At 43.9% G+C, this 21,008-nt stretch overlaps 1 protein-coding gene across 1 annotated transcript in view; it reads right to left on the reverse strand.

Annotated features, from left to right (window-relative positions):
- Nucleotides 1-1,041: 1,041 nt before the first annotated feature.
- Nucleotides 1,042-21,008, reverse strand: part of LOC131918952 (XK-related protein 6-like) — a 62,514-nt gene continuing 42,547 nt past the window's right edge. The window contains exons 2-3 of the mRNA XM_059273066.1: nucleotides 5,388-5,494; nucleotides 1,042-2,926 (exon numbers count right to left, since the gene is read on the reverse strand). Coding sequence (XP_059129049.1) covers nucleotides 5,476-5,494 — 19 coding nt within the window. The 3' untranslated portion in view covers nucleotides 1,042-2,926; nucleotides 5,388-5,475. The remainder of the gene's footprint in view (nucleotides 2,927-5,387; nucleotides 5,495-21,008) is intronic.

Raw genomic sequence — 21,008 nt, forward strand, 5'->3', positions numbered from 1 at the left:
TCTGGAGTGGTACAAGCCAGAGGCAGCCACCAAGTGGGAACGCACATCGGAGGGTCTTTCCTCCCAGCTGACAAACTCAGAAAGGACCACACACCAGAAAAGCTGAAAGGAATGAAAACCAGTCAACTGGGAATATTGACAATTTTCCTGAAAATGAGCTTCAAATTTCCAAGTCACAACAGAGTGCCAAATCTCTAGTCACTATTACATAATTTAAGAAGTATCTGACACCAAGAACTTAATATCCTGACGCAATAAAAGGTCACACTTGAGAAAACTTTTACAGTAATTCAGGGGGGAAAGTTTGCTAATGTTCAAAGGTATTACTATTCAACTTCTTATGAAATAAACATCCATCAACAGAAGACACCGCCATGTCCAATGCCTCAGGCTCCACTTGTCCTCGGGAGTGGCCTTTGCAGGATCTGCTCCCTTTCTCTAGGCGGCTTCCACCCTGTGGCTGCAGGTCTCTGGCTGAAGAGGCAGTGGGCAGCCTTCGAGCCTGCAGGTCCCGCCTTCGGAAGCAGAGAACCAGTGTGGGAGATCAAAGTCAGAGAGAGCGACGAGGATCCCATAGATCAGGACATCCTCACACACCAATGTCCCTACCTGTGCAGAAACTGCACAGAGATGCTCTGTCTGTGGCTGTGCTGGTGACAGAGCCCCAGCTTCCAGCAGATCTCCACGTGGAGTTTCTCTACAACTTCGCCGACACAGCAGGCCGCTGCTCCACTCACCTCCGGGTCTCTCTGGAGTAGATGTAACTCAAACAGATCTGTACTCTTTGGAATGTGATGTACCAAGGCTGTGAAGCAGCAGTGACCCAGGAAGGGACAGACTTCCCATGAGAGACACACTAAAATGCTCTCTAATCAGTACTACAAGTAAAACAAAGTTGAGTACAGTCTTAAAGTTTTATCCAGAAGCCTCTGGGAGGTGGCCATCATAACCGAATCGATGGCCTCAGTTGCTCACTATACATGATACTCTATATTATTTTGTAAAGTTATGCAACAGGAACAAAAGAATTTTTATTGATGATGTATTTTCTCTAGTATTTAAGGTATTGATTTGAAATTAAATTAACCATCGAGCCACAAACACATTTAGAACATGCCAGAATAATTCAAACTCACCATTAAAAGCAATACATCAATCTTTCCAAATACTGGCCTCACTATTCTTAAATATGATGGCATGCTCATGAAAGCTACCCATGACAACACAGAATGCCTCCTGTCCAAGACATCCCAGCACTCTCTTCCCCTCTAGGAAGCACTCTGTTTCCTGAGATCCACTCTGTGCAGTTCAGTGTGTAGCTCACCCTTACTCTGTACCATCAGGCTCAGAGAGTTTTCTCTTTAAGTCTCTTTCCTTTGGACTCATGGTTTTCAGAATCTAAGAAGGTCTTTAAAATATTTATTCTGGTGGGGACAAAGTTTTTCCTGGCTGGCTAATTCCTTCTGGGTGTATCAGATACCCAGGCCCAATCAATACTGTGGCTAGAACTAGCTAAAAGGAAACTTCTATTGAGAGAAGGGCCACAGAAGGAGTTTTTAAAAGCCAGTTGTAATCAGAAAGCAGCTAAACAGACAACACATGCAGAGATTGGTATGTAACAAAAACAGTCTACCTATTATTTTCCAGTGTGCTTCCTACTAAATAAGTATCATCTAATTCATGAAAAGGGAGAAAGCCGGCAGGAAGAAGGGGGAAATGATGTAATTAACTTTTGATTAGAAGGGGGCCAGTGGCAGTAGTACAGCCCTTCAGTTTCCGAAAACCCCCTAACAGAAATCCGAGGGTAACTGTGGCTGCAAGCATGTAAGGACTCCAGGAACAATGGACAACTCACCAGTAATAAAACTCGCCATCAACTCTCCTGAGCTACTATTCAGTCTCTGCGGTTTCCTGCGTGTTCTTCATCCTTCCAAGTTGTTCTAACTGTGGTCTTTACAATTGCTATTCCTCAGTGAGGGTGTAAAGAGTAGGGATGTGTTCATACTGACCACTGAGTAACTAAGCCCCTGAGTTAGTTACTGAAGTAACTAAGCATCCTCAAGTCTCTGAATTCCAGCAGGTGCAGAGGAGGCAGGCAAGGACAACCGACCACCAATGACTACAGCCCCTGTAATCTGCACTCAATACCACACATCCACCTGTCGGCGGTTGACTACTCCCCACCCACATTCTACATGAGAGCAGCCCACACTTGGAAGGGAGCCAGGCTCTGTTGATTTTTGTTGTTGTTTAGGGAAATTAATCCTTCCAGGAAACTGAGGCCTTTTCTCCCTCCTTTATCCAGACCACCAACCCCTTCCCACTAACTCACCCACCTGACAAGACGGAGGGAGGGAGGAAGTGAAAACGAACAGCCTTCTTCCCTCGATGTGAGCACCTCTGATCTACAATAATGCCTAATTTTGAAAACTGGCAGCATTTGGCCACACATATATTTGAGAAAAAGGAATCTATATATTCTAATCCAGACCTTGTGAGATGCTCCAGGTCGAAATTCTGTAATTACTGAATTTCATCTGTCACTTGCTGTTTTTTCTTCTCTTCTTAACTCCTGATCAATAATCCCTGTGATCTAAGCAGCTCGCGTTGCTGGGCACGTGGGAAAGAAAACGCTCTAACCAAAGCATGACGGGAGGAAGCCCACACTGCCCAGAACACGAGAGGTCCACAGAGATCCTCCGGAGCAGACTGTCTCCAGAGCGCAGCACTCAGGCGACAACCCTGAGACACCCCTGTCAGCTGACAAGTACAGAGTTCCTTCACATGCATTTATTAATCTACTGATTCACCTACCAAAACATGAAAATAGGAAAACAACATAATTTCCAAGGCTCCTACATATTTCCAACATTCAACTTAGGGATCCAAGATTCTGAACATGCCATCACCAAAAAAAATTGCAAACCTAAAAAACAAAAAAGGGAAAATAAATTAAACAAGGGCAAAAGAAAAGGCTTTTTCAGAAAAGGTCAATATTGACTTCTATAAATTTCCAAACATTTAAACATTAATGCTTTACTCGTGCTACATTAGCGCTTAAGCTTTACTTTAAAACAAAGCAGTTTCCATACAGCAAAATAAATATCCGACTCCACTCCTATGTGCCACCCGCTTGTTCCCTATTTGCTGGGGCAACACCTTTTCACATTTCTAAGTCTTTAATGGCACCAGTCCTGTCCTCCTCTCTTGGAAGTGGTCACCACGGTGAAGACACTGAGGTGCATGAATGAAGCCACAGGCTTTTTCTTGAACAATTCACATGTTTAGAAGCTACTTTTTAGCTGAGTGACAGTGGCTGGTGTGTGTCCTCCAGTGCACTAACTTCTAGCACTTAGCATTAAAAATACACCAAGTCTTCTAACTCAAAAGGGGCCGGCATAACAAAGCGTACTCGCTTTGCTTTCTTTTTTTCTATTTAAAAAACAACAAAAAAAATTCTGTTTGGTTTGAGTAATAAGAAATCAGGCGTGTGTGCATGTTTGTGTGTGTGTGTGTGTATGTGTGTGTGTGTGTGTGTGTGTGTGTGAGAGAGAGAGAGAGAGAGAGAGAGAGAGAGAGAGAGAGAGAGAGAGTGTATGTGTGTGTGTGATCACTGAGAGGGAGAGGGAGAGAATGTGTTTGAGTGAGTGATCGCTATGTAGCCCTGGCCAGCCTATGACTCTCTGCACAGACTGGGATGGCCTAGAACTCAGAAAGACTGACCTGGCTCTACCTCTGGGGTGCTGAGATAACAGGCGTGGGCCACTAAGCCCAGCTAGAGATTTAGAGATTACAATTTTTAAACATACAGGCATCAGCAATGCCAGTAACTGTTTCTCATTAAGACCTTCTCCCACATCCCACACCTAGGGCAGTCTCACTATGTTGCTACGCCTTTCAAGTGCTGGGACTGTGACTACAGAAATATACAGCTCGGCCCCTTCTTCTAAGATACTGTTAATACACAAAAAGGAGCCGTGACCAACTCCTCTACTGTGGTTTAGAAAACGTGCCACTTAAAGTCAGAGCATCCTTCTATAGAAAACTAAGTACTAAGAGTTCTCCCTTCCAAGAGAAGTGTAACCCTGCATACAGGAACAACCTGCTAATCACTGCTTTTGTCTAAACAGGACAAGGCTGCCAGTGAGGACAAGCTGAGACAGAGACAAGAGTGCAATTCTCCTGGGTGACCCACTGGAGCCAGAGCTCCATGGGTGGCTTTATCTTGGTGCATGTGAACAACTACCTCTCATCATAAAATGTCACAGATGTGAAGGGAATCCTTCCCTGAATCTTGCCACTCCCAACCTGTAAGATTACAGGCTGAGAAAATACTACAGACCAAAGGGAAGCAATGCACAGAAGTGCTGATGAGCATCCATGGAAGGAAACACGAAAAGGAACGTGGCATTGCTTTAAAATGAAACTATCCACTGGGTAACAATTTGGAACTTGCCTTCTGCATGACCTGCTAGACTAGGATGAAACTTGCTCCCTCTTAGAGCTCAGTGATGAAGCCACTTCACGACTTAGGCTAAAATGCAGCAAACCTGTGAGGTATTTTGAAGCTGATGGAACTGTATCTAGTGTAGGACGTGAACTGACTCAGAGAACCCCTTCTCTGAGTTAGTGGCTCAGGACGCCTTGTGAATCTGAGCAAAGAATCTCAGTCTTTCCCAGGATCAAGCCCAGCACTTTCTCTAAGCACGGTTTCTTTAGCAGACTTAATGGGGCTTGGGCCATGAGAATAAACCAAACAACTAAGAGATGGCACCTCCCCAAGAACGCTTCCCTAACATTAACATATGTGCACGTACATACAGCTATCTATCCCACAGTTCTACTCCCTTCCACTACAAACTATACAAACACATAAAACATTCTGAACATGAACAATTAAAGCAGAGCTGACTGATACATGTAAAATAATTAAATAAAAAATAACTGATTCTCAAAAGGTGATTTACCTTTTGAAAATAAGTCACACACAGATACGTAACATCAAAATTCTTTATCACAGGAGAGAACACCCTAGCAAGAATTCCTTCTTTTCCACCAAAAATCCTAGGAAGCCTGGACTCCCTTTTGTTCAGGAGCAAATCCTACTGGGTTTTCAGTATGCAAATTCCTAGGGGCTCAGGGCTTCTCGTGTGGCATATATTTTATTGCTACTTAAGCAAAACCAAACCAACAAAACAGAAACTAGTTTACACACACCTAAAACATTTGATATGCCTGTGCTTTTCTGATGTTAACGTATGACCCAGTCTAGGGAAGGAACATCGGTAAGCTAAGGATTTTCACATCTTCCAAAGGGAGGCACTGGGGTGGGGGTGGGGCAGGTGGGGACATGAGGCCCCTCTCCATCCCTTAGATTTTGCCATTACCATGCTGTGTAGAGGACTTTCAGGACCAGGTGACCGCACACGTCTAGAAATCGGATGACCTCAAAGCCACCTCATTTCAGCTGAGGCCTCATGCCTTTTGCTTAGAGCTAAAAATAAAAACACATGTGAATGAACAAATGAGCATGAAATGAAACTCTAACGTGACACTAAAATGCAAAGTAGCAGAAGCAACTTGGTCCCAGAAGGATGAACGTGCACACTTTGTACACAGCATCAGAACTCCAGTCTCCCTGGAAGGTTCCCCCTTCTATCCCTTTAAAAGCTGGAAAAACAACAATCATCCAATCCCAAGTTTGATCTATAAAACCAAAGTAGTATTTCACTCATTTTCTGAAACTAGGATACATTACTTTTATATTAAATTAAAGATACGAATGAAGTTAACAATTTAACTTTGTTACTGATAGACACATATATCTGTGTATACATACACAACAGGGCAAGAAAGCAAAGTATAATGTTGAGCCACAACAATGGAATGACAGAAGAAATAGAGGTTTCCGAACTCCTGGTTCCAGAGCAGTGCTGAAGTACATGGAAACTGACCGCCTTCTCCGGGGAAAGTGAGCATTGGCTCATCCAGGCAACACAGCATGTGCCCGAGCATTAGATGGAAAGGCAAGTGCAAGATGGGGTGCCAGCCAACCCAGCAGCCCCAGTGGGGGCTGCTGCTTCCACCTGAAGGGCAGCAGAATCCAGGAAGTGACAGCAAGAGCCAACCGGACTCAAACAAACCCCACCAAGGACCCCAAGCTTTTCTGCTCCGCATCACTAGCCTCTAAACTTCAGGACCCAGCACGATTTTCAGAATCCTACGTTAATCTTGAAATTCATTCTTCTGGAAAACATAGGTAGTTCTGATGCCAAACATGTCTCGGGTTATTTTTGATGGTCAAGATGACCAAAAGCCACTTACTCAGTACTTTAGTTAGCTGGAGCTATGATTTAAAATTCAGAAATCCTGCTGCCAGTTCCCCTGGAATCAGCCCTCCCTACAGTATAATGAAGACAAGCAGCTTATGGGTTTTAATTCCATTCATAAATACCATGAAGTTACAGTTCCTAAGTTAACAAGTAGCCTCTGCATCAACATTATTGTTAGGTGTTTTACATCTGTCAGTTGGGTCTGTGTGTATCAACGGCATTGTTTAATTCTGTGATCAACTTAAGTTCTACCTTCATCTTGAACAAGAGTAGTCCACACATATTTCAGTCAGCTCATCTTCCAGAACTTTTCATGGTTCAACTAAGTTTAAACTCTAGACAAGTGTTAATAAGTTATATTGGCTTGACTCTAAAGTTCACAGACATGTGCTTTAAAGCAATACACTAAGTTATGATTAAATATTTAGAATAACTATTGGGATAATCTAAATTCTTGTCATGGACAAGTCTTAAGCAAATCAGATCAGGCCTGTGCTCATGTGGTTCTCTCCTCTGATGCAAATTTGAGTCCAGGAAATCTGGTAGCTCCTATTCGCAAGCAGCCCATACTTCCTCCTTCCCCATATCACAGGGCCTCCTTAGCAACCTGAAGTACATTCTCAGAAGATGTAATTAATAGGTGCGCATTTCTGCTTTAAGCCTAAAATGTTTGTTTACCTAACACTTCCAAACTTGTCCTGCATCAACAGAGAAGCTATCATCCAGCCTGCAGCTCTTCCTAACTCACTTTTCTACCAATCTATGTGACAGACAGACAGACAGGCAGGCAGGCAGACAGACAGACAGACAAATAGGTATGGCTGGGAAGTTCCATTCTCCTCCCCAGAGCCCACACCTCCCCTTAGGTTGGTTATCCATTTTTGTGCCATAGTCCCCTTTTCTGCATCAAGTGTTGGTTTTGTTTTTTTAATTCAAATTACAATCCACAACAACAAATACCATGACTGATTCCATACCATGTGTTTCAATCCCACAACTTAACTACCTCAACTTTGGGTGCAGTCTTTGATGATAGGCATCTTGACACCTGAAAACACATTTTAGTTTCTCTGGTTTAGAGGGAAAAGCTGGCCTCAACTTCACAGACAAGGCTGGCCCTGAACTTGTGGCCTCTCATTCCAGCTTTCACCTCCTGAGTACAAGATGTGTGCTACCACACCTTGCTTATACTTAGTCTTAAATTACAGTAACATAAAACTTCATTTGCCTCGTCAGGAATGTCACAATGGCTTCCATCAAGATGAGATCAAGGAATTCTTTATCACAGACATGCAGGGATGAATTCAACATCAATAAAGTAATCCACTACATAAATAGATGCAGAGACACAAAGCACACAACACCTCATTATATGCAGAAAAAAAAATACTTTAACAAAGTCCAACACGCCTTCATGGTTAAAAAAAATCCTGGAGAATATTAGGGATATTAGGGACATATCTCAACAGCAGTACACAACAAAAGCCAATTTAGACCCCAAAATCTGAGTTCCAGGACTAGATCCTTCTGATTTCTTCTCTCCTATAAGGGAAAATATTTACAGGGGCTTTATAGAACAGGCATTACTGTCAACATGCAGATGGCCAAAGAAAACAATCATAAAGTACACAAGAAAGTAGGTCTGAAGCGACCACCTCTCCTGCTGCTACAGAAACATGGGGACATCAGCAGATGCACAAATGCTGCTGCTGAATAGAGACATAAGCCATTTGCTTATCTGAAGCAGCAGGAAAGGGTAAGAAAAGAGAAGACAGGAAAGAAAGAAGCATTGTGGATGACTGTCCAAGAAGCTGTTATCCCAGAACAGCTTTTCACTTACCACTTCATGGTTCTAGAGTATAATTTCTATATCATGAACAATGATTACTTTTCTAGCAAAATATTTCCCTAGGTGCTTTACTAGGCATTTCAAAATTCTACAAATTAGGTGTCTGAAAATGGACAGAAACTGCTGGCTCTCAGTCAGGTCTACTGTGAGCCTCTGTGAACATGAGAATTCATGCGCAGTCAGAGAGAAGCTCAGGTGTCAAAGAATGGGGGGTGGTAACTGCTGATGCAGCCTGGCCACCATGCTTCTTGAATTTGGCCACTTTTTGCTTCTTCCAATATGCTTCAGTCTGCACAACCCAGGCAAAGTAAACTTATGCTACAGGCTCCAGCACACATGGGGCATGTCATAGGGCTTGGCTTTTTACTTCCAAGAGCTTAACAAGCTATTCAATAGCACAGTGTGTGCCACAACATTAGTAATAATCACAGAGCAAATCTTCCACCCAGAGACACAACCAACCCAGGAACCCCATGCTGTTGCCGGACCTCTCCGAGATGGCAGGCTCTAACCCAGCACCTCTGCAAGTATGTTCCATCTGGCCTTCTTCTGAGACACCTACCCTTACAAATGGAATACAGGGCTGGAGCCAAACCTCCCAGTAAAACGCCACTGGAGAAAATGTCTCTCAGGTAGGACGCCAAGCACAACATGCTGCAGAAAGTCCCTGGTTGATTTCACAGTCCTCAGAGCAGACCCAAATCAACACTGAATAGACTTGAACACAGGATGGCCTGAAGTACAGGTGCTCTTGTGTGATCAGAATGTTTCTGAGCACAGGTACATGCAAGGATTGGAAAAATCCCATAGGTACCTATCTTTAGATGGTCACCCAGGGGAACAGTGTATATCCATGGCAGGTTGCTGCTAAAAGTTCTCTCCCTCATCTCAAGTTGCTATAAGCCTCTTCTCTCAGGCTCTCTGCCCACCTCTCCTGTAGTCTTTATGCCCCAGACACTATTTCATCCCTTCCTCCCACTCCCACTCTTCCTTACATCCCATAAGCACAAGCACATTGCCAGACCCCAGAACAACCCACAATCTTCTCCCCGTGCACATCACCAACCTCTTTGACTGACATATTCCAATGGTATCTAATCACTCATTAAGTGTCTATTAGAAAACGACAATACACCAGGGCTTTGTGGATAAGATGAGACTGCCAGCGATTTCTGTCACTGCACAAACCATCAGGCACATTCACTGGTTTGAAATGATAATTTTCATGAAGGAAAAGTGTCTAGGGCTGAGAGGTACTCCGGAAAGAGTCCATTTGGACCCCAGTGCCCTTCTGTCCTGCCTCTCTGGGACCAATCATTCTTGTAGGTCCCTGATCACACACAGTCCTGATTGGGAACTGGGAAGAATTGTGTCCGAGTTGATACCTAAGGGCTGGATAGGAGGAGGCTAAGTAGAAAGTATGAACAGTATAGCATTCCAGGTAGGGACCTGAACCTTTGAGTCCTGAGACCATTTAGTGATATTTCATTTGTCCTGAAATGTGATTTTATTTGTATGTTAATAAATAAAGTTGCCTGGAGATCAGAGGTAAAAGCGAACCATTAAGCATAAGTCTGGTGGTGGTGGCACACGCCCTTAATCTGATCACACGGCAGGCAGAGTCTCTGTGTGGTCAAGGACACAGCCAAGCGTGGTGATCTGAACCTTTAATCCCAGTACCAACCATAGAGACCTGGAGGTCTGTACAGACAGGCAGTGACGAGGAAGTCATGTGGTTAGAGCCAATGAGAACAGAAAAGCAATAAAAACACAAGTCACACAGGAAGAATCAATCTCTCTCTCTCTCTCTCTCTCTCTCTCTCTCTCTCTCTCTCTCTTTCTCTCTCTCTCAGGGGAAGCTACTGCTGGCAGTAAGCTAAAGGTAGGTGGCTCTTGCTCTGATCTCTTTGGCTTTAACTCTGTATTTGGCTCTGTGTTTCTTATTTAATAAGACTGTTTAGAAATTCATCTACAAGACCAAAATGTGGTATCCTGGTACATCAGGCTGGATGATGTGGGGACAATTTTTAAGAAAATCAGCCTTAACCCAAGTAACAACCACAAGTAACAGAGAAGCCTTGGACTGTTACTCTCAATGCAGAAGCTGAATTCAGTACCCTCACCTCTTGCTCCTGGTCTCCCTCTATCCCCTAAGTCCAGTTGAGCATTCCCAGACAGAAAATCCGCTCAGATGTCACAGCTCCTGAGATACTTTGGAAATGACTCTTGGCCTAAGCACAGCACATGCTCTTGCTGGTTTTGCCCCCTCGGCATCTCTCAATAATTACACAGGATTCTGCACACAGGAAGTGTTCACATTTGTAGTGGATGAACCAGCCTTGGAAGTAGCAACACAAGAATGAAACCTTGCTGTGGTGTTTCCTTGGACTCTAACAAAACACTCAGGAACTCCAACAAGAAACTCCTTTAAACAAATCCCCACTTACAGCCTGACTGTCCTCTATGTTGACCAGTCCTTGCATGGGTGAGTGGTAATGTTCTCTACTCATACTACGGCTTTTTGTGTCACTGTCCTTGGTGCTGACCAGTCCCTGAATGTTGAGTGGCAATGCTCCCTAGTGTTAACTGCTACTAATGTTACTATTAGCTTTCATACCTGTCAGTCACTGACAGATCCTTCCCTTGGGTCATAGATGATTTGTTTCCAAACTTCATGGAATATTCTCGTCTTTCCATTTTGACAATTTTTGTACATGCTAAAAGTTACTAGTCAACATCATTTGTACATTATAGCATGGAAATTATGATTAATACATTCTATCAAGAAAAAAGAAGTACTAAGTAATCTCACCTTATTCTATTAGGTGGGACAGGATAGGCTCAAATTTCCCTAGAATTATAGGTAAAATTTAAAAAGAAATGCAAGGATTACTTATTTTATATTTATATATTTTTTTGGTTGTGAGCCTAGCCTTTAATGGCTGAGCCATCTCTCTAATTCAAGAGTTACATATGTTAGAAAATAATATTATCCCACCAACAAACCAAGCTGTCGATATTAGTTTTTTGCTAGCTTTTTTAAGGGTTCACTTCATTTTTAATTATGTGTGTGGGGGTTAATGTGCACTTGAGTGCAGATGCCACTGAGGCCAGAGGTATCTGATCCTCATAGATCTGGAGTTACAGGTGGTTGTCAGCTGCCTAATATGGATGATGGGAACTAAACTTGGGTCCTCTGTAAGAGTAATACTTGCTCTTAATTGCTGAGGCATCTTTCCAGCATCCTCTTTGCCAATTAAAAAAACAAAACAAAACCCATTTAGTGTATGGGCACACACTTACGTCACGGTGCACATGTGGAAATCAGAAAACAAGCTGAGGAAGTTGGTTCTCTCCTTCCACCATGCAATGTGAGTACCAGAGACAGAATTCAGGTTGTCAGGCTTGGCAGCAAGCACCTTTACCCAAAGATCCACATCGGCAGCCCCTGACTTCCTTTTAAAAGTCCATCAGTTCATTGCAGTGGTGCCAAGCTCCCACATTAGTTAAACATGGTCATCTTTATATGACTCCAACAAAATGGCCTTCCTCTTGGTCTTCTACTCAGATGCTTTTATAACCAAAAGTAAGAATGCCATAAAATTTAAATACTATTGATAAAGAAATTTTTTTTAAAAACCTCTTATCTACAATTTTTGTCTTTAAAAAATGTCTTGAGATCAGGCTGCACACTATGGAGCTCAGTGTAGGCACTTGTCAGGCTGTTTCTACCTGCATGTGGCTGCCTCAGTAGTAAAGCTGGAAGTGTAGGAGCCTTTGATACATGGGTCCTGCTCACAGGAAGATCCTGTGTTGACTGCAAGAGATTCTTAGGCTCTAAAGGATGAAAGCAAAAACTGCCTGTCTTTGGGCCACAACACAGAATCCAGCTTTGGGGTTCTTTATGTGTGTGGTGGGGGGAGGTGGCATTCTAAACATTGCTCCATGAAATACATGCCATTGTATTTTTCCTTTCTTTTAAAAATTATTCACTTTTTGAAAACTTACTATTATTTATAATGTATTTGGACCACATTCACCCTCTATTCCCCTTTCTTATCCATCCCCCCCCCACCTCTGACCCTTTCTTCCAAACACACCCTCCTACTTTCATGTTTTTTAAAAAATATCCACTTAATCCACTAACTTCTCAGGATTGCCTGCATGTGCATGGATGTGGGGTGTTTCCTGGGTCTAGTAGCTCCCTGAAGGACAGTGACTTTTCATTTAGTGCCAACAGCTCCTCAGCTAAGGGTAGGGCTTGCCATGGTCTTTTCCAGATTAACTTTACTGAGACACTGGTCCAAAGCAAAGACAAATAAAACCCAACTAAGCCCTTCAGGAGAGGTTTCTGCAGGAATGAAGAGCTGAGGCCCATGTATCAGACATTCAGAGGACTCATGTTCTTTAGTGCAAGCCACGTGGGTGCCTCAAAATTATCTGCCAGCAGAAAACCTCCCTTCCCTCCCTCCACAGCTGCGCTGTCCTCAGCCTCTGCACTAAAGAGCAGACCAGCTTCATCCCATACCAGCTCACACCTCTCTCCTGAAGCACCCATTCACCATGGAAAATGCAAGTGGTCTTCTTAACTGAATGACAAACAAGAACTTTCAAATGATTATGGAAATGTCCAGATATATACACAATAGTCAGAAGAGCACAGTGAACCCTGATGGACAAGCCTCATCCAGTTTTAATCATCATCCACATGCTGCCATCTTTGTCTCACCTACTTCCCCAGAGACTCCTGTCTCCACCTCCCCATGTCATGATCATTTTTACCTTCCCCACCCAAAGCACAATCTGCAACTGAGCTGTTGCTTGGCTTTCCATCTTAACCATCTCTGAGGCACACAGCTCCGAGGTACTGGGTGCATTCACACTGGTACATGACCATCTCCAACAAGGGTTTCACCTTGTAAAGCCCAGGCCACATCCACTGACCACCATCTCCCATTCAGCTTCCCTCCTTTCTAACTGGATGGCTGCCTAGGCAGGTGCCTCCAAAGTCGGAGCATGCAACTGTTTATTTATTTTTTTGTGTGTGTGTGTGTGTGTGTGTGTATGTGTGTGTGTGACTGTCCTCACATTTCATCCATGTGTGGTGTGCAAAAGGACTTCTCTTCCAAAGCTGGATTATATTCCACTCACTCATTCAGGGGCCCTGCAGCTGCCTGCACCTTCAGGCAGCTATGACTAAAGCTACTGTGAATACAGATACTGAGGATCTGTTTAAGTATTTGCTTTCCATTTTTCAGTATGTATACCCAGAAGTGAAATTTCTAGATTGCACAGCAATTCCATTCCTTTGTCTGAGGAACAACCATACTGTTTCCCACAACAGCCATACCACTTTCTGTTCCCACCATCAGTGCACACGATGATAAACAATCATTTGTAAGGCAGTGAGCACCTGACAAAAACGCAGTGTCAACAAACAGCTTTTGTGTGTGTTATTGTAATTCTACAAATGTGTTGATTCACTGAGCACCCTGCTCTGTTAGTGAGTGCTTGGGACGTTTACTTCTATCTCCCATATGCCTGCATAAATGTTTTCTCCCAATCACAGGCTTAAGCTGACTCTGTTAAAATACTATTAAACACACAGCTAACTGAACACTAAATACACTAATAGGCAGGACTTTTAAAAGACACACATTGTGGTGGTTTGAATAGCTATGGCCTCCATAGACACATGTGTGTGAATGTTTGACCCACAGGGAGTGGCACTGTTAGGAGGCATGGCCTTGTTGGAGCAAATGTGTCACTGTGGAGGCTGCTTTTGAGGTCTCCTATGCTCAAGTCATGCCCAGTGTGGCACACAGTCTCCTTCTGCTCCCTGCAGATCAAGATGCAGAACTCTCAGTTCCTTCTCTAGTACCCTATCTCCCTGCATGCCACCTGCCATGAAGATAACGAACTAAACCTCTGAATTGTAAGCCAGCCCCAATTAAATGTTTTCCTTTTTAAGAGTTGCCATGGCCATCGTGTCTCTTCACAGCAATAAAACCCTAAATGAGACACATATGAAAATGTATGTAGAGTGAGATGACAGTTGATGCTCCCCAGGAGACTAACCTAGACCAGCAGTATCTTCACTAGTAGCCTTCACAAATACAGGTATGCCACGATTAAATAGCTCAGGTCTAAACACACTAAATATAAACTACTTTCAAATAATACAAACAACTGTAGTGGTATTGTATTCCCCAAAATATTGTGCACCCTAATAAACTTATCTGGGGTCAGAGAACAGAACAGCCACTAGATATAGAGGCCAGAAAATGGTGGCGCACATGCCTTTAATCCTATCACTTGGGAGGCAGAGATTCTGTGAGTTTAAAGCCACACTGGAAACAGCCAGGCATGGTGACTAACGCCTTTAATCCCAAGAAGTGAGACTTTAATCCCAGGAAGTGAGGGCAGAAAGCAGAAAGGTATATAAGGCCTGAAAACCAGGAACTAGGCGGGTTAAGCTTTTAGGCTTTGGAGCAGCACAGTTCAGCTGAGAGGCATCCAGCCTGAGGAAACAGGATCAACTGAGGAACTGGCAAGATGAGGAAGCTGTAGCTTGTTCTGCTTCTCTGATCTTCCAGCGTTGACCCCAATGCCCAGCTCCAGGTTTGTTTTTATTAATAAGACCATTTAAGATTCATGCTATAAACAATCAAACAATAGCAGCCAGAACTTAAAATCTAAAATGAAGTTTTTGGAAAAGCTTTTAATACTATCCTACTGTAACGCTAGGGGAACACAGTCTGCATACGCAAGCAGCTCCCAACGGCTCCCTGGAATCACTGACACCAAGTGTCTGGAACCACATACAATGTTGATACTACTTAGGATCCCAAGGAAGATCAGAAAGGAAAAATAAACATGCACACATGTTCTTAACCTCGCTATAAAATAACCAAATTTACTTAAGTGCCATATTAAGATTTAGAAATTTAAACTTTAAGCCCACACCTTATATTGCCATATCCACACATACATGTTACTGTAGCATTATTCACAAGTAAGTTATAGAATCAGCCCAGGTACTGGCCAACAGATAAATGAACAAAGAATACACACACAATGGCATTTTATTCAGCCATAAGGAAGAAAAGAATTATGTCATCTAGAGGAAAATAGATGGAACTATAAATCAGTATGTTAAATGAAATAGGCCAGATTCAGAAAAACAGATGTGCATTCTCCTAGATGTGGAATCTTAATTCAAAACAAGACATAAAAATCAAAGGGGAATGTTTGGGACCAGCAAAGAGTGGGGACAAGAAAGGGTAATGGAAGTGATTATGAGCAAAGTACAATACACGTTATCGAAATAGCATAAGGAAGCAATATTTGATAATTTTTTTTAAAAAGTTGGGCTAGCAAGAGGCCTCAGTGGGTGAAGGTGCTTGCCACCATGACTGATGATCTCAGTTTAATCTTGGAACTCACATGATGAAAGGAAAGAGCAAACTTCTGCAAGTTGTCCTCTGACCACCAAATGTATGTCACGGCACATGTGCCCACTTACACACAATCAATCAATCAGTAAACGTGATAAAAATTTAAGTCCATGCTCCATACAATAGCAAAACTCTTATCATCCTATTTTGAGCAGGACATGCTAGATACATGTATGGAGACAACAAATGGTACCCTGCTAATATTTACAACCACATGTTGGCTCTTCAACAGAATGAGAATAAACCTGTCAAGGCTCAAGAAAGTCCTGCAATTGATTGTTCAACTACTCACGCAATGGCAGAAAGCAAATTCTGACCATCCAAGAACCCCTCAGGGCTAGCCGAGGAGAACAGAATGAAAAGACAAGAATCCAAAGCACAGTGGGAAGGGGCATCACTGAAGGCCACAGGGAAAGCTGGAGCAAAGGGGAAGAACAGCAGGGCAAGGGCCAAAGCTCACCGCAGGGCCGCATTGTTCCTACGGCCTGGCACATGGTGAAATACGGGGCACTCGGAGTGATTATCTTCAGGCTCAAGAGAGCAACACCAGCACAGAGCTGAGTGAGCACACGGGAGGGAGGACGGAACAGCAAGCCACCCATCTGAGCAGAGGAGGCCTTGGCAGAGGCATGGCAGCAGGGTACAATTTTCAGGGCATATCAAGGCCAACTGTGTCTTGGGACATTTCCGGGGGATGGCGGTGGTTATAGCATTTAAATAAGGGGGCGGAGGAATGTAGCACATTAAGATCACCCAAACACAATCCCATGGTTGCATATGAGAATAATCACTGCAGAGCAGATGGCGCTTCCTAGGCAGGAAACACAGGATTGATAAGCTTCATTGCAGAGTCATAATGACCACACTCTGGAGTCTGTCGCTCCCCAGGAAAGATCAATACAGCTTCCTGAGAACAAGACAAAAGCATTGTACATAAAAGCTGCAATGCTCCATCAACAGACAGGAAATGCCAAAGACAAACTGTCCCTATTCACCAACTGCTCAGGGCTAGGCACGGTTTAAACACACACACACACACACACACACACACACACACACACACACACACACACACGTAAGAGATGAAGGAAAGAGTGATCAGAAAAATGGTCTTGTAACAATAGGTAGGGGGACAGAAGCTTACAATCAGAAAGAAGAGCAACTCACAAATCCCCGACAGACACACCTACCCAGGTTTGTGTTCTTCTCGCAGCTTCTGAAATTGCTCATCTGACCTCAACATAAACAATGTACTCTCAATTCAAATTGCACAAAAAGTTTCAAATAAATGCCTACCACTGCTATCACTTTCCAAAGTTGCATCATTTCATTGTATCCCCCAAACATTCATTACTAGTAATGAAGTTTGAGTAACTGGTCCATTTTCCAACAGGAACAACTAAGTGATAAATAAGATACTACAACTAGACAAAACTTTGACATCTAATTCCATGACACCCATCTCCCTAAACCAGCGTATCCTCACAATGAAGGATTGTTTCCCACTGTCTCCTTTCTGGAAATGATTCAAGCACAGAGAACAGACACTCAAGTAACTAAGATGAAAAGATGCAATGCTCCACACTCACCCCTGAACAGAAGCAGAGCCTTGTCGTTGTAGCTCGCCTCCCTCCTTCCAAGACTCAAACTCAGAGGGCTTCTGCCGGGCAATGGGAATGGCATACCCTGAATCTCCCACTTACAAAGGGCAAGTCTAGTCTCCTCAAACTCTGCCCAATGCTGGACTTCCATGCTATCAAGTGGCCATTCTCCAAGGACTCTTTCCCTGGAGTCACTGTTTCCACTTGAGAGCAGCTGGTAGAAACTAGTCAATCAAACCGTGTGGTGTTATGTTAATGACTTGACGTGGAGGCAGACTCATCTGCTCTGTCATTCATTAGGTCAGGTCCCCAGGTCCAGCCTCTGTAAAGTGTTACTTAGATCCTCTGGGGCCCAGGTTCTCTCTGCATCAGCCCATGGGATTGGATTTAGCTTCCAAAGACCTCCCAACCCACCAGACTGAATGTGCACATCTGGCCATGTCCACTAGAAGAATTTCTCTGCTGTTTTCAATCTTTTTTTTTTTTCCTTAAGGGAAATCCTTGTGTCCCAAGAGCTCCAGTACATGTTCTGAATACTTTTGTCTACATGGAGACTCATATGGAAGCTTAACCGCCACCCCCCAAATTGGTGCTGTAGGTCAGGGGAGTCTGAGGGGCTCCACACTTATGAAAGGGATTGATATCTGTCAAGAAACAGTACCAGGCATTGAGAGTCCATGGCTGTGCAGCAGTCTGGCCCCTTTGTGCACTCTGCAGCTCTGCTCTTCACATGCACTCCCTTCCCTTCTACATTTCCCCCAGAGTGTGACACCACAGTAGGCGCTCACCAGCTGAGCACATGCCAGCAGTGCAGCCCTTGACCTCACAACTTCGGGTGAAATAATCTCTTCCTTTAAAATACACACCCTCGGAGCTGCAGAGATAGCTCAGTGGTTAAGAGAGCTTGCAGACTTTTCAGAGGACCAGAGTTACCCACATCACAACCACCTGTAACTACAGCTCCTTCCAGGGGATCCAATACCCTCTTCTGGCCTCTGTGGGTATCCATACACATATGGTCAAGGTCTCTGTCTCTGTCTCTCTGTCTCTGTCTCTGTCTCTGTCTCTCTCTCTCTCTCTCTCTCTCTCTCTCTCTCTCACACACACACACACACACACACACACACACGGGGGTGGGGGCACATATAAAAATAAATCTCTTGAATTTTTTAAATCGAAAAATGAAATACACTCTACTATTTTGTTATAACACAAATGGTCCAAAAACAATGACTTGACCACAGCTGTTTCTGGCCAGTCACTGGCCAAAAAAATGGTTCCAGCCTCACTGTCTGAAATGCATCCTAATCTCCTTCCCCCTCACACAGACTCCAGCTAGGGTCTGCCTCACTTGAAAGACAAAGACATAACAGGGAGGGCAAATTACAAAATCAAGTTTCCACCAAGAAGAAAGAGGTGTCAGACAGATTGAAAGGTTACCTAGTGTTCACAGTGAGTATACAGAGTCAAAGGCTTTTGTCTTCCAGTCACTGCTGCCTACTGATACTGGCTCTGACCTCTTGCTCTAAAGAGAGAAGCCATGATCCTTGGCTGCACAGTAAGCTGCACACTGTTCTCCTTCCCCATCCGTGTAACACAAATTGCTAAACGGTCTTATTAATAAAAAACCTGGAGCCAGATATTGGAATGATAGCTGAGAGGTCAGAGGAATAGGACAAGCCACAGCCAACCTTACCTCACTGACACCTCACATGAGACTCTTACTCTCAGGGTCGTGGGTTCAAGCCCCACATTGGGCGCCATCCATCCTCAACTCCCTGCCCCCCCCCCCCATGTACAGGTCTACATTTGTGCTTTACCATATGATCCCTCTTCCAGTCATCAATCCTTCATAAAATGTCCAGGATCCTATCTATGATGTATAGTGTAAGGTCTATCACACTGACAATCTCTGGGGTTCTGAACACCACATTTCTATCAACATGACCTACCACTATGGTGCTTCCCTGGTAGTGTCCTACTGGCCTGCAACCAACCTGCTGGGAACTGCAGCCTTCTTGTATTTCCAACAAGTAACAGATAGGTCTGGCCTCCTATAAGCTCTACCTTGACACTTAAGGCAAAGGGAGGGGGAAAGAGGGAGGGAGAGAAGGGAAGCTCCAGGTATTCTGGCACCTGCCTATAATTCAAGCTCAGAAGGCTGAAACAGAAAAAGAACTGTCAAAGCCAGCTTGTAACACACAGCAAGCACCAGGCCAGCTAGGGCCACATAGCTAGCTAGACCTTGTCTCCACCAAAAAAAAAAAAAAAAAAAAAACAAGAGGGAACAAGAGGGAAGGAAGTAAAAGGGAGAAAGGGAAGTGGGAAGGAAAAATTACTCCATTCATGATTTCATTTTCTATTTTCTTGGTTGTCAAAATAAAAATTCAAACTGAGGAAAAATTCAACATGTACTATCAGCCTTGTACACCAGAGCTATGTCTCCTAAGGAAAGCACTTTCTGTCCCAGAAGAGGACTGCAGTAACTTGTTGAAGTTCTAAGAAATGTGGGCTCAGCAGAATGGTTCCTTGCAGCTATCTTCAAACTCCATCTTAATGGACTCTACCCAGAATACTGGCTTGGCACTATTTAGTGAATTATAACATCGGAGGGCACCAGGAAACATCAGAGTCCTGTGACCAGTGACTGCCACTTTCCCCAGCAGGCAAACCTCGTTGAAGACTGGTATACAATCACAGGAAGCCAGATAATTGATTCGTTTGCTCAATGCATCCATTCCATGCAAGCAAGCCACAGAGGGAGCCACATGATCATCAAGCATTTGTTTATTGCACACAGAACCCAGAGCAAGCAGTTCTCTAAAATACATTTAACAACACAGAGTAAATTAACCTCAAGCACAGGGTACTCTAGTTGGTACTAGGATAAAACGGCTTTAAAATACCTCAACCAACTGCCTTCCTGACAGTCCACTGCTTGAGAGATGCCAAGCACGAGAACCTGAGTCCAGATCTCCAGTGCCCACATAAAAACCACACACTGTGGCACTCATCTGTAATCCCAACAAGGGAGAGGCTGAGACAGAGTCCTTAGGGTTTACCAGCCAGCCATCCTAGCTGATCACTGAGCTCCAGTGTAGAGTGATGAAGAAAGACACTTGATACCCATCTACAACCTCCACGCATGCACACAGAGTTAAGATTGTGCCAATGAGTATGGTTCAAATTAAGTAAGAAACTCAGAGGAAGTAAAAAGATCTGAACACTTGTGTTTTTCTTTGTGAGACAGGAAAAAAGCATGCCACTCTGCTCTGAATTTGCATCTCCTCCACCGGCCAGACCTCTGCTCCACTCCCCTTTGCTGGCTCCTTTTCATCTACCTGTTTCCGGGTACTTGGAACTCAGGCTTGCTTTGCCCACTCACTCTGTTGGCACTCATTCAGTCTCAGGACTTGACCACCAGGCTGACAACTCTGGATTTTACACTTCTGGTTCCATTAGATTCCTAATCTCTGGGCATCTATCTTTGCAGACTCAAACTCCCAGCCTTCCTACACACCTGCCCCTAGGCTCTTTCAGCTCATTAAATGGCAGCTCCACCCCCATCAGAACCCTTAGCATCCTTTACAACTGTCTCTCCTGCCAAAGTATTCATGTCCATCAGCCAACCATAGTCACACCTGTCAACACAGCAAATCAGCTCTACCCTCAAAGTTCGCCAAGAATCACACCACTTTCCACCTACCCCCACAGCTACCACAGGAGCCAAGCTACTGTCGCCTCTCAGGATTTAAGTGCTGCTAACTAG

The sequence above is a fragment of the Peromyscus eremicus genome, chromosome 9 (assembly GCF_949786415.1).
Source record: "Peromyscus eremicus chromosome 9, PerEre_H2_v1, whole genome shotgun sequence".
Lineage (NCBI taxonomy): Eukaryota > Metazoa > Chordata > Mammalia > Rodentia > Cricetidae > Peromyscus > Peromyscus eremicus.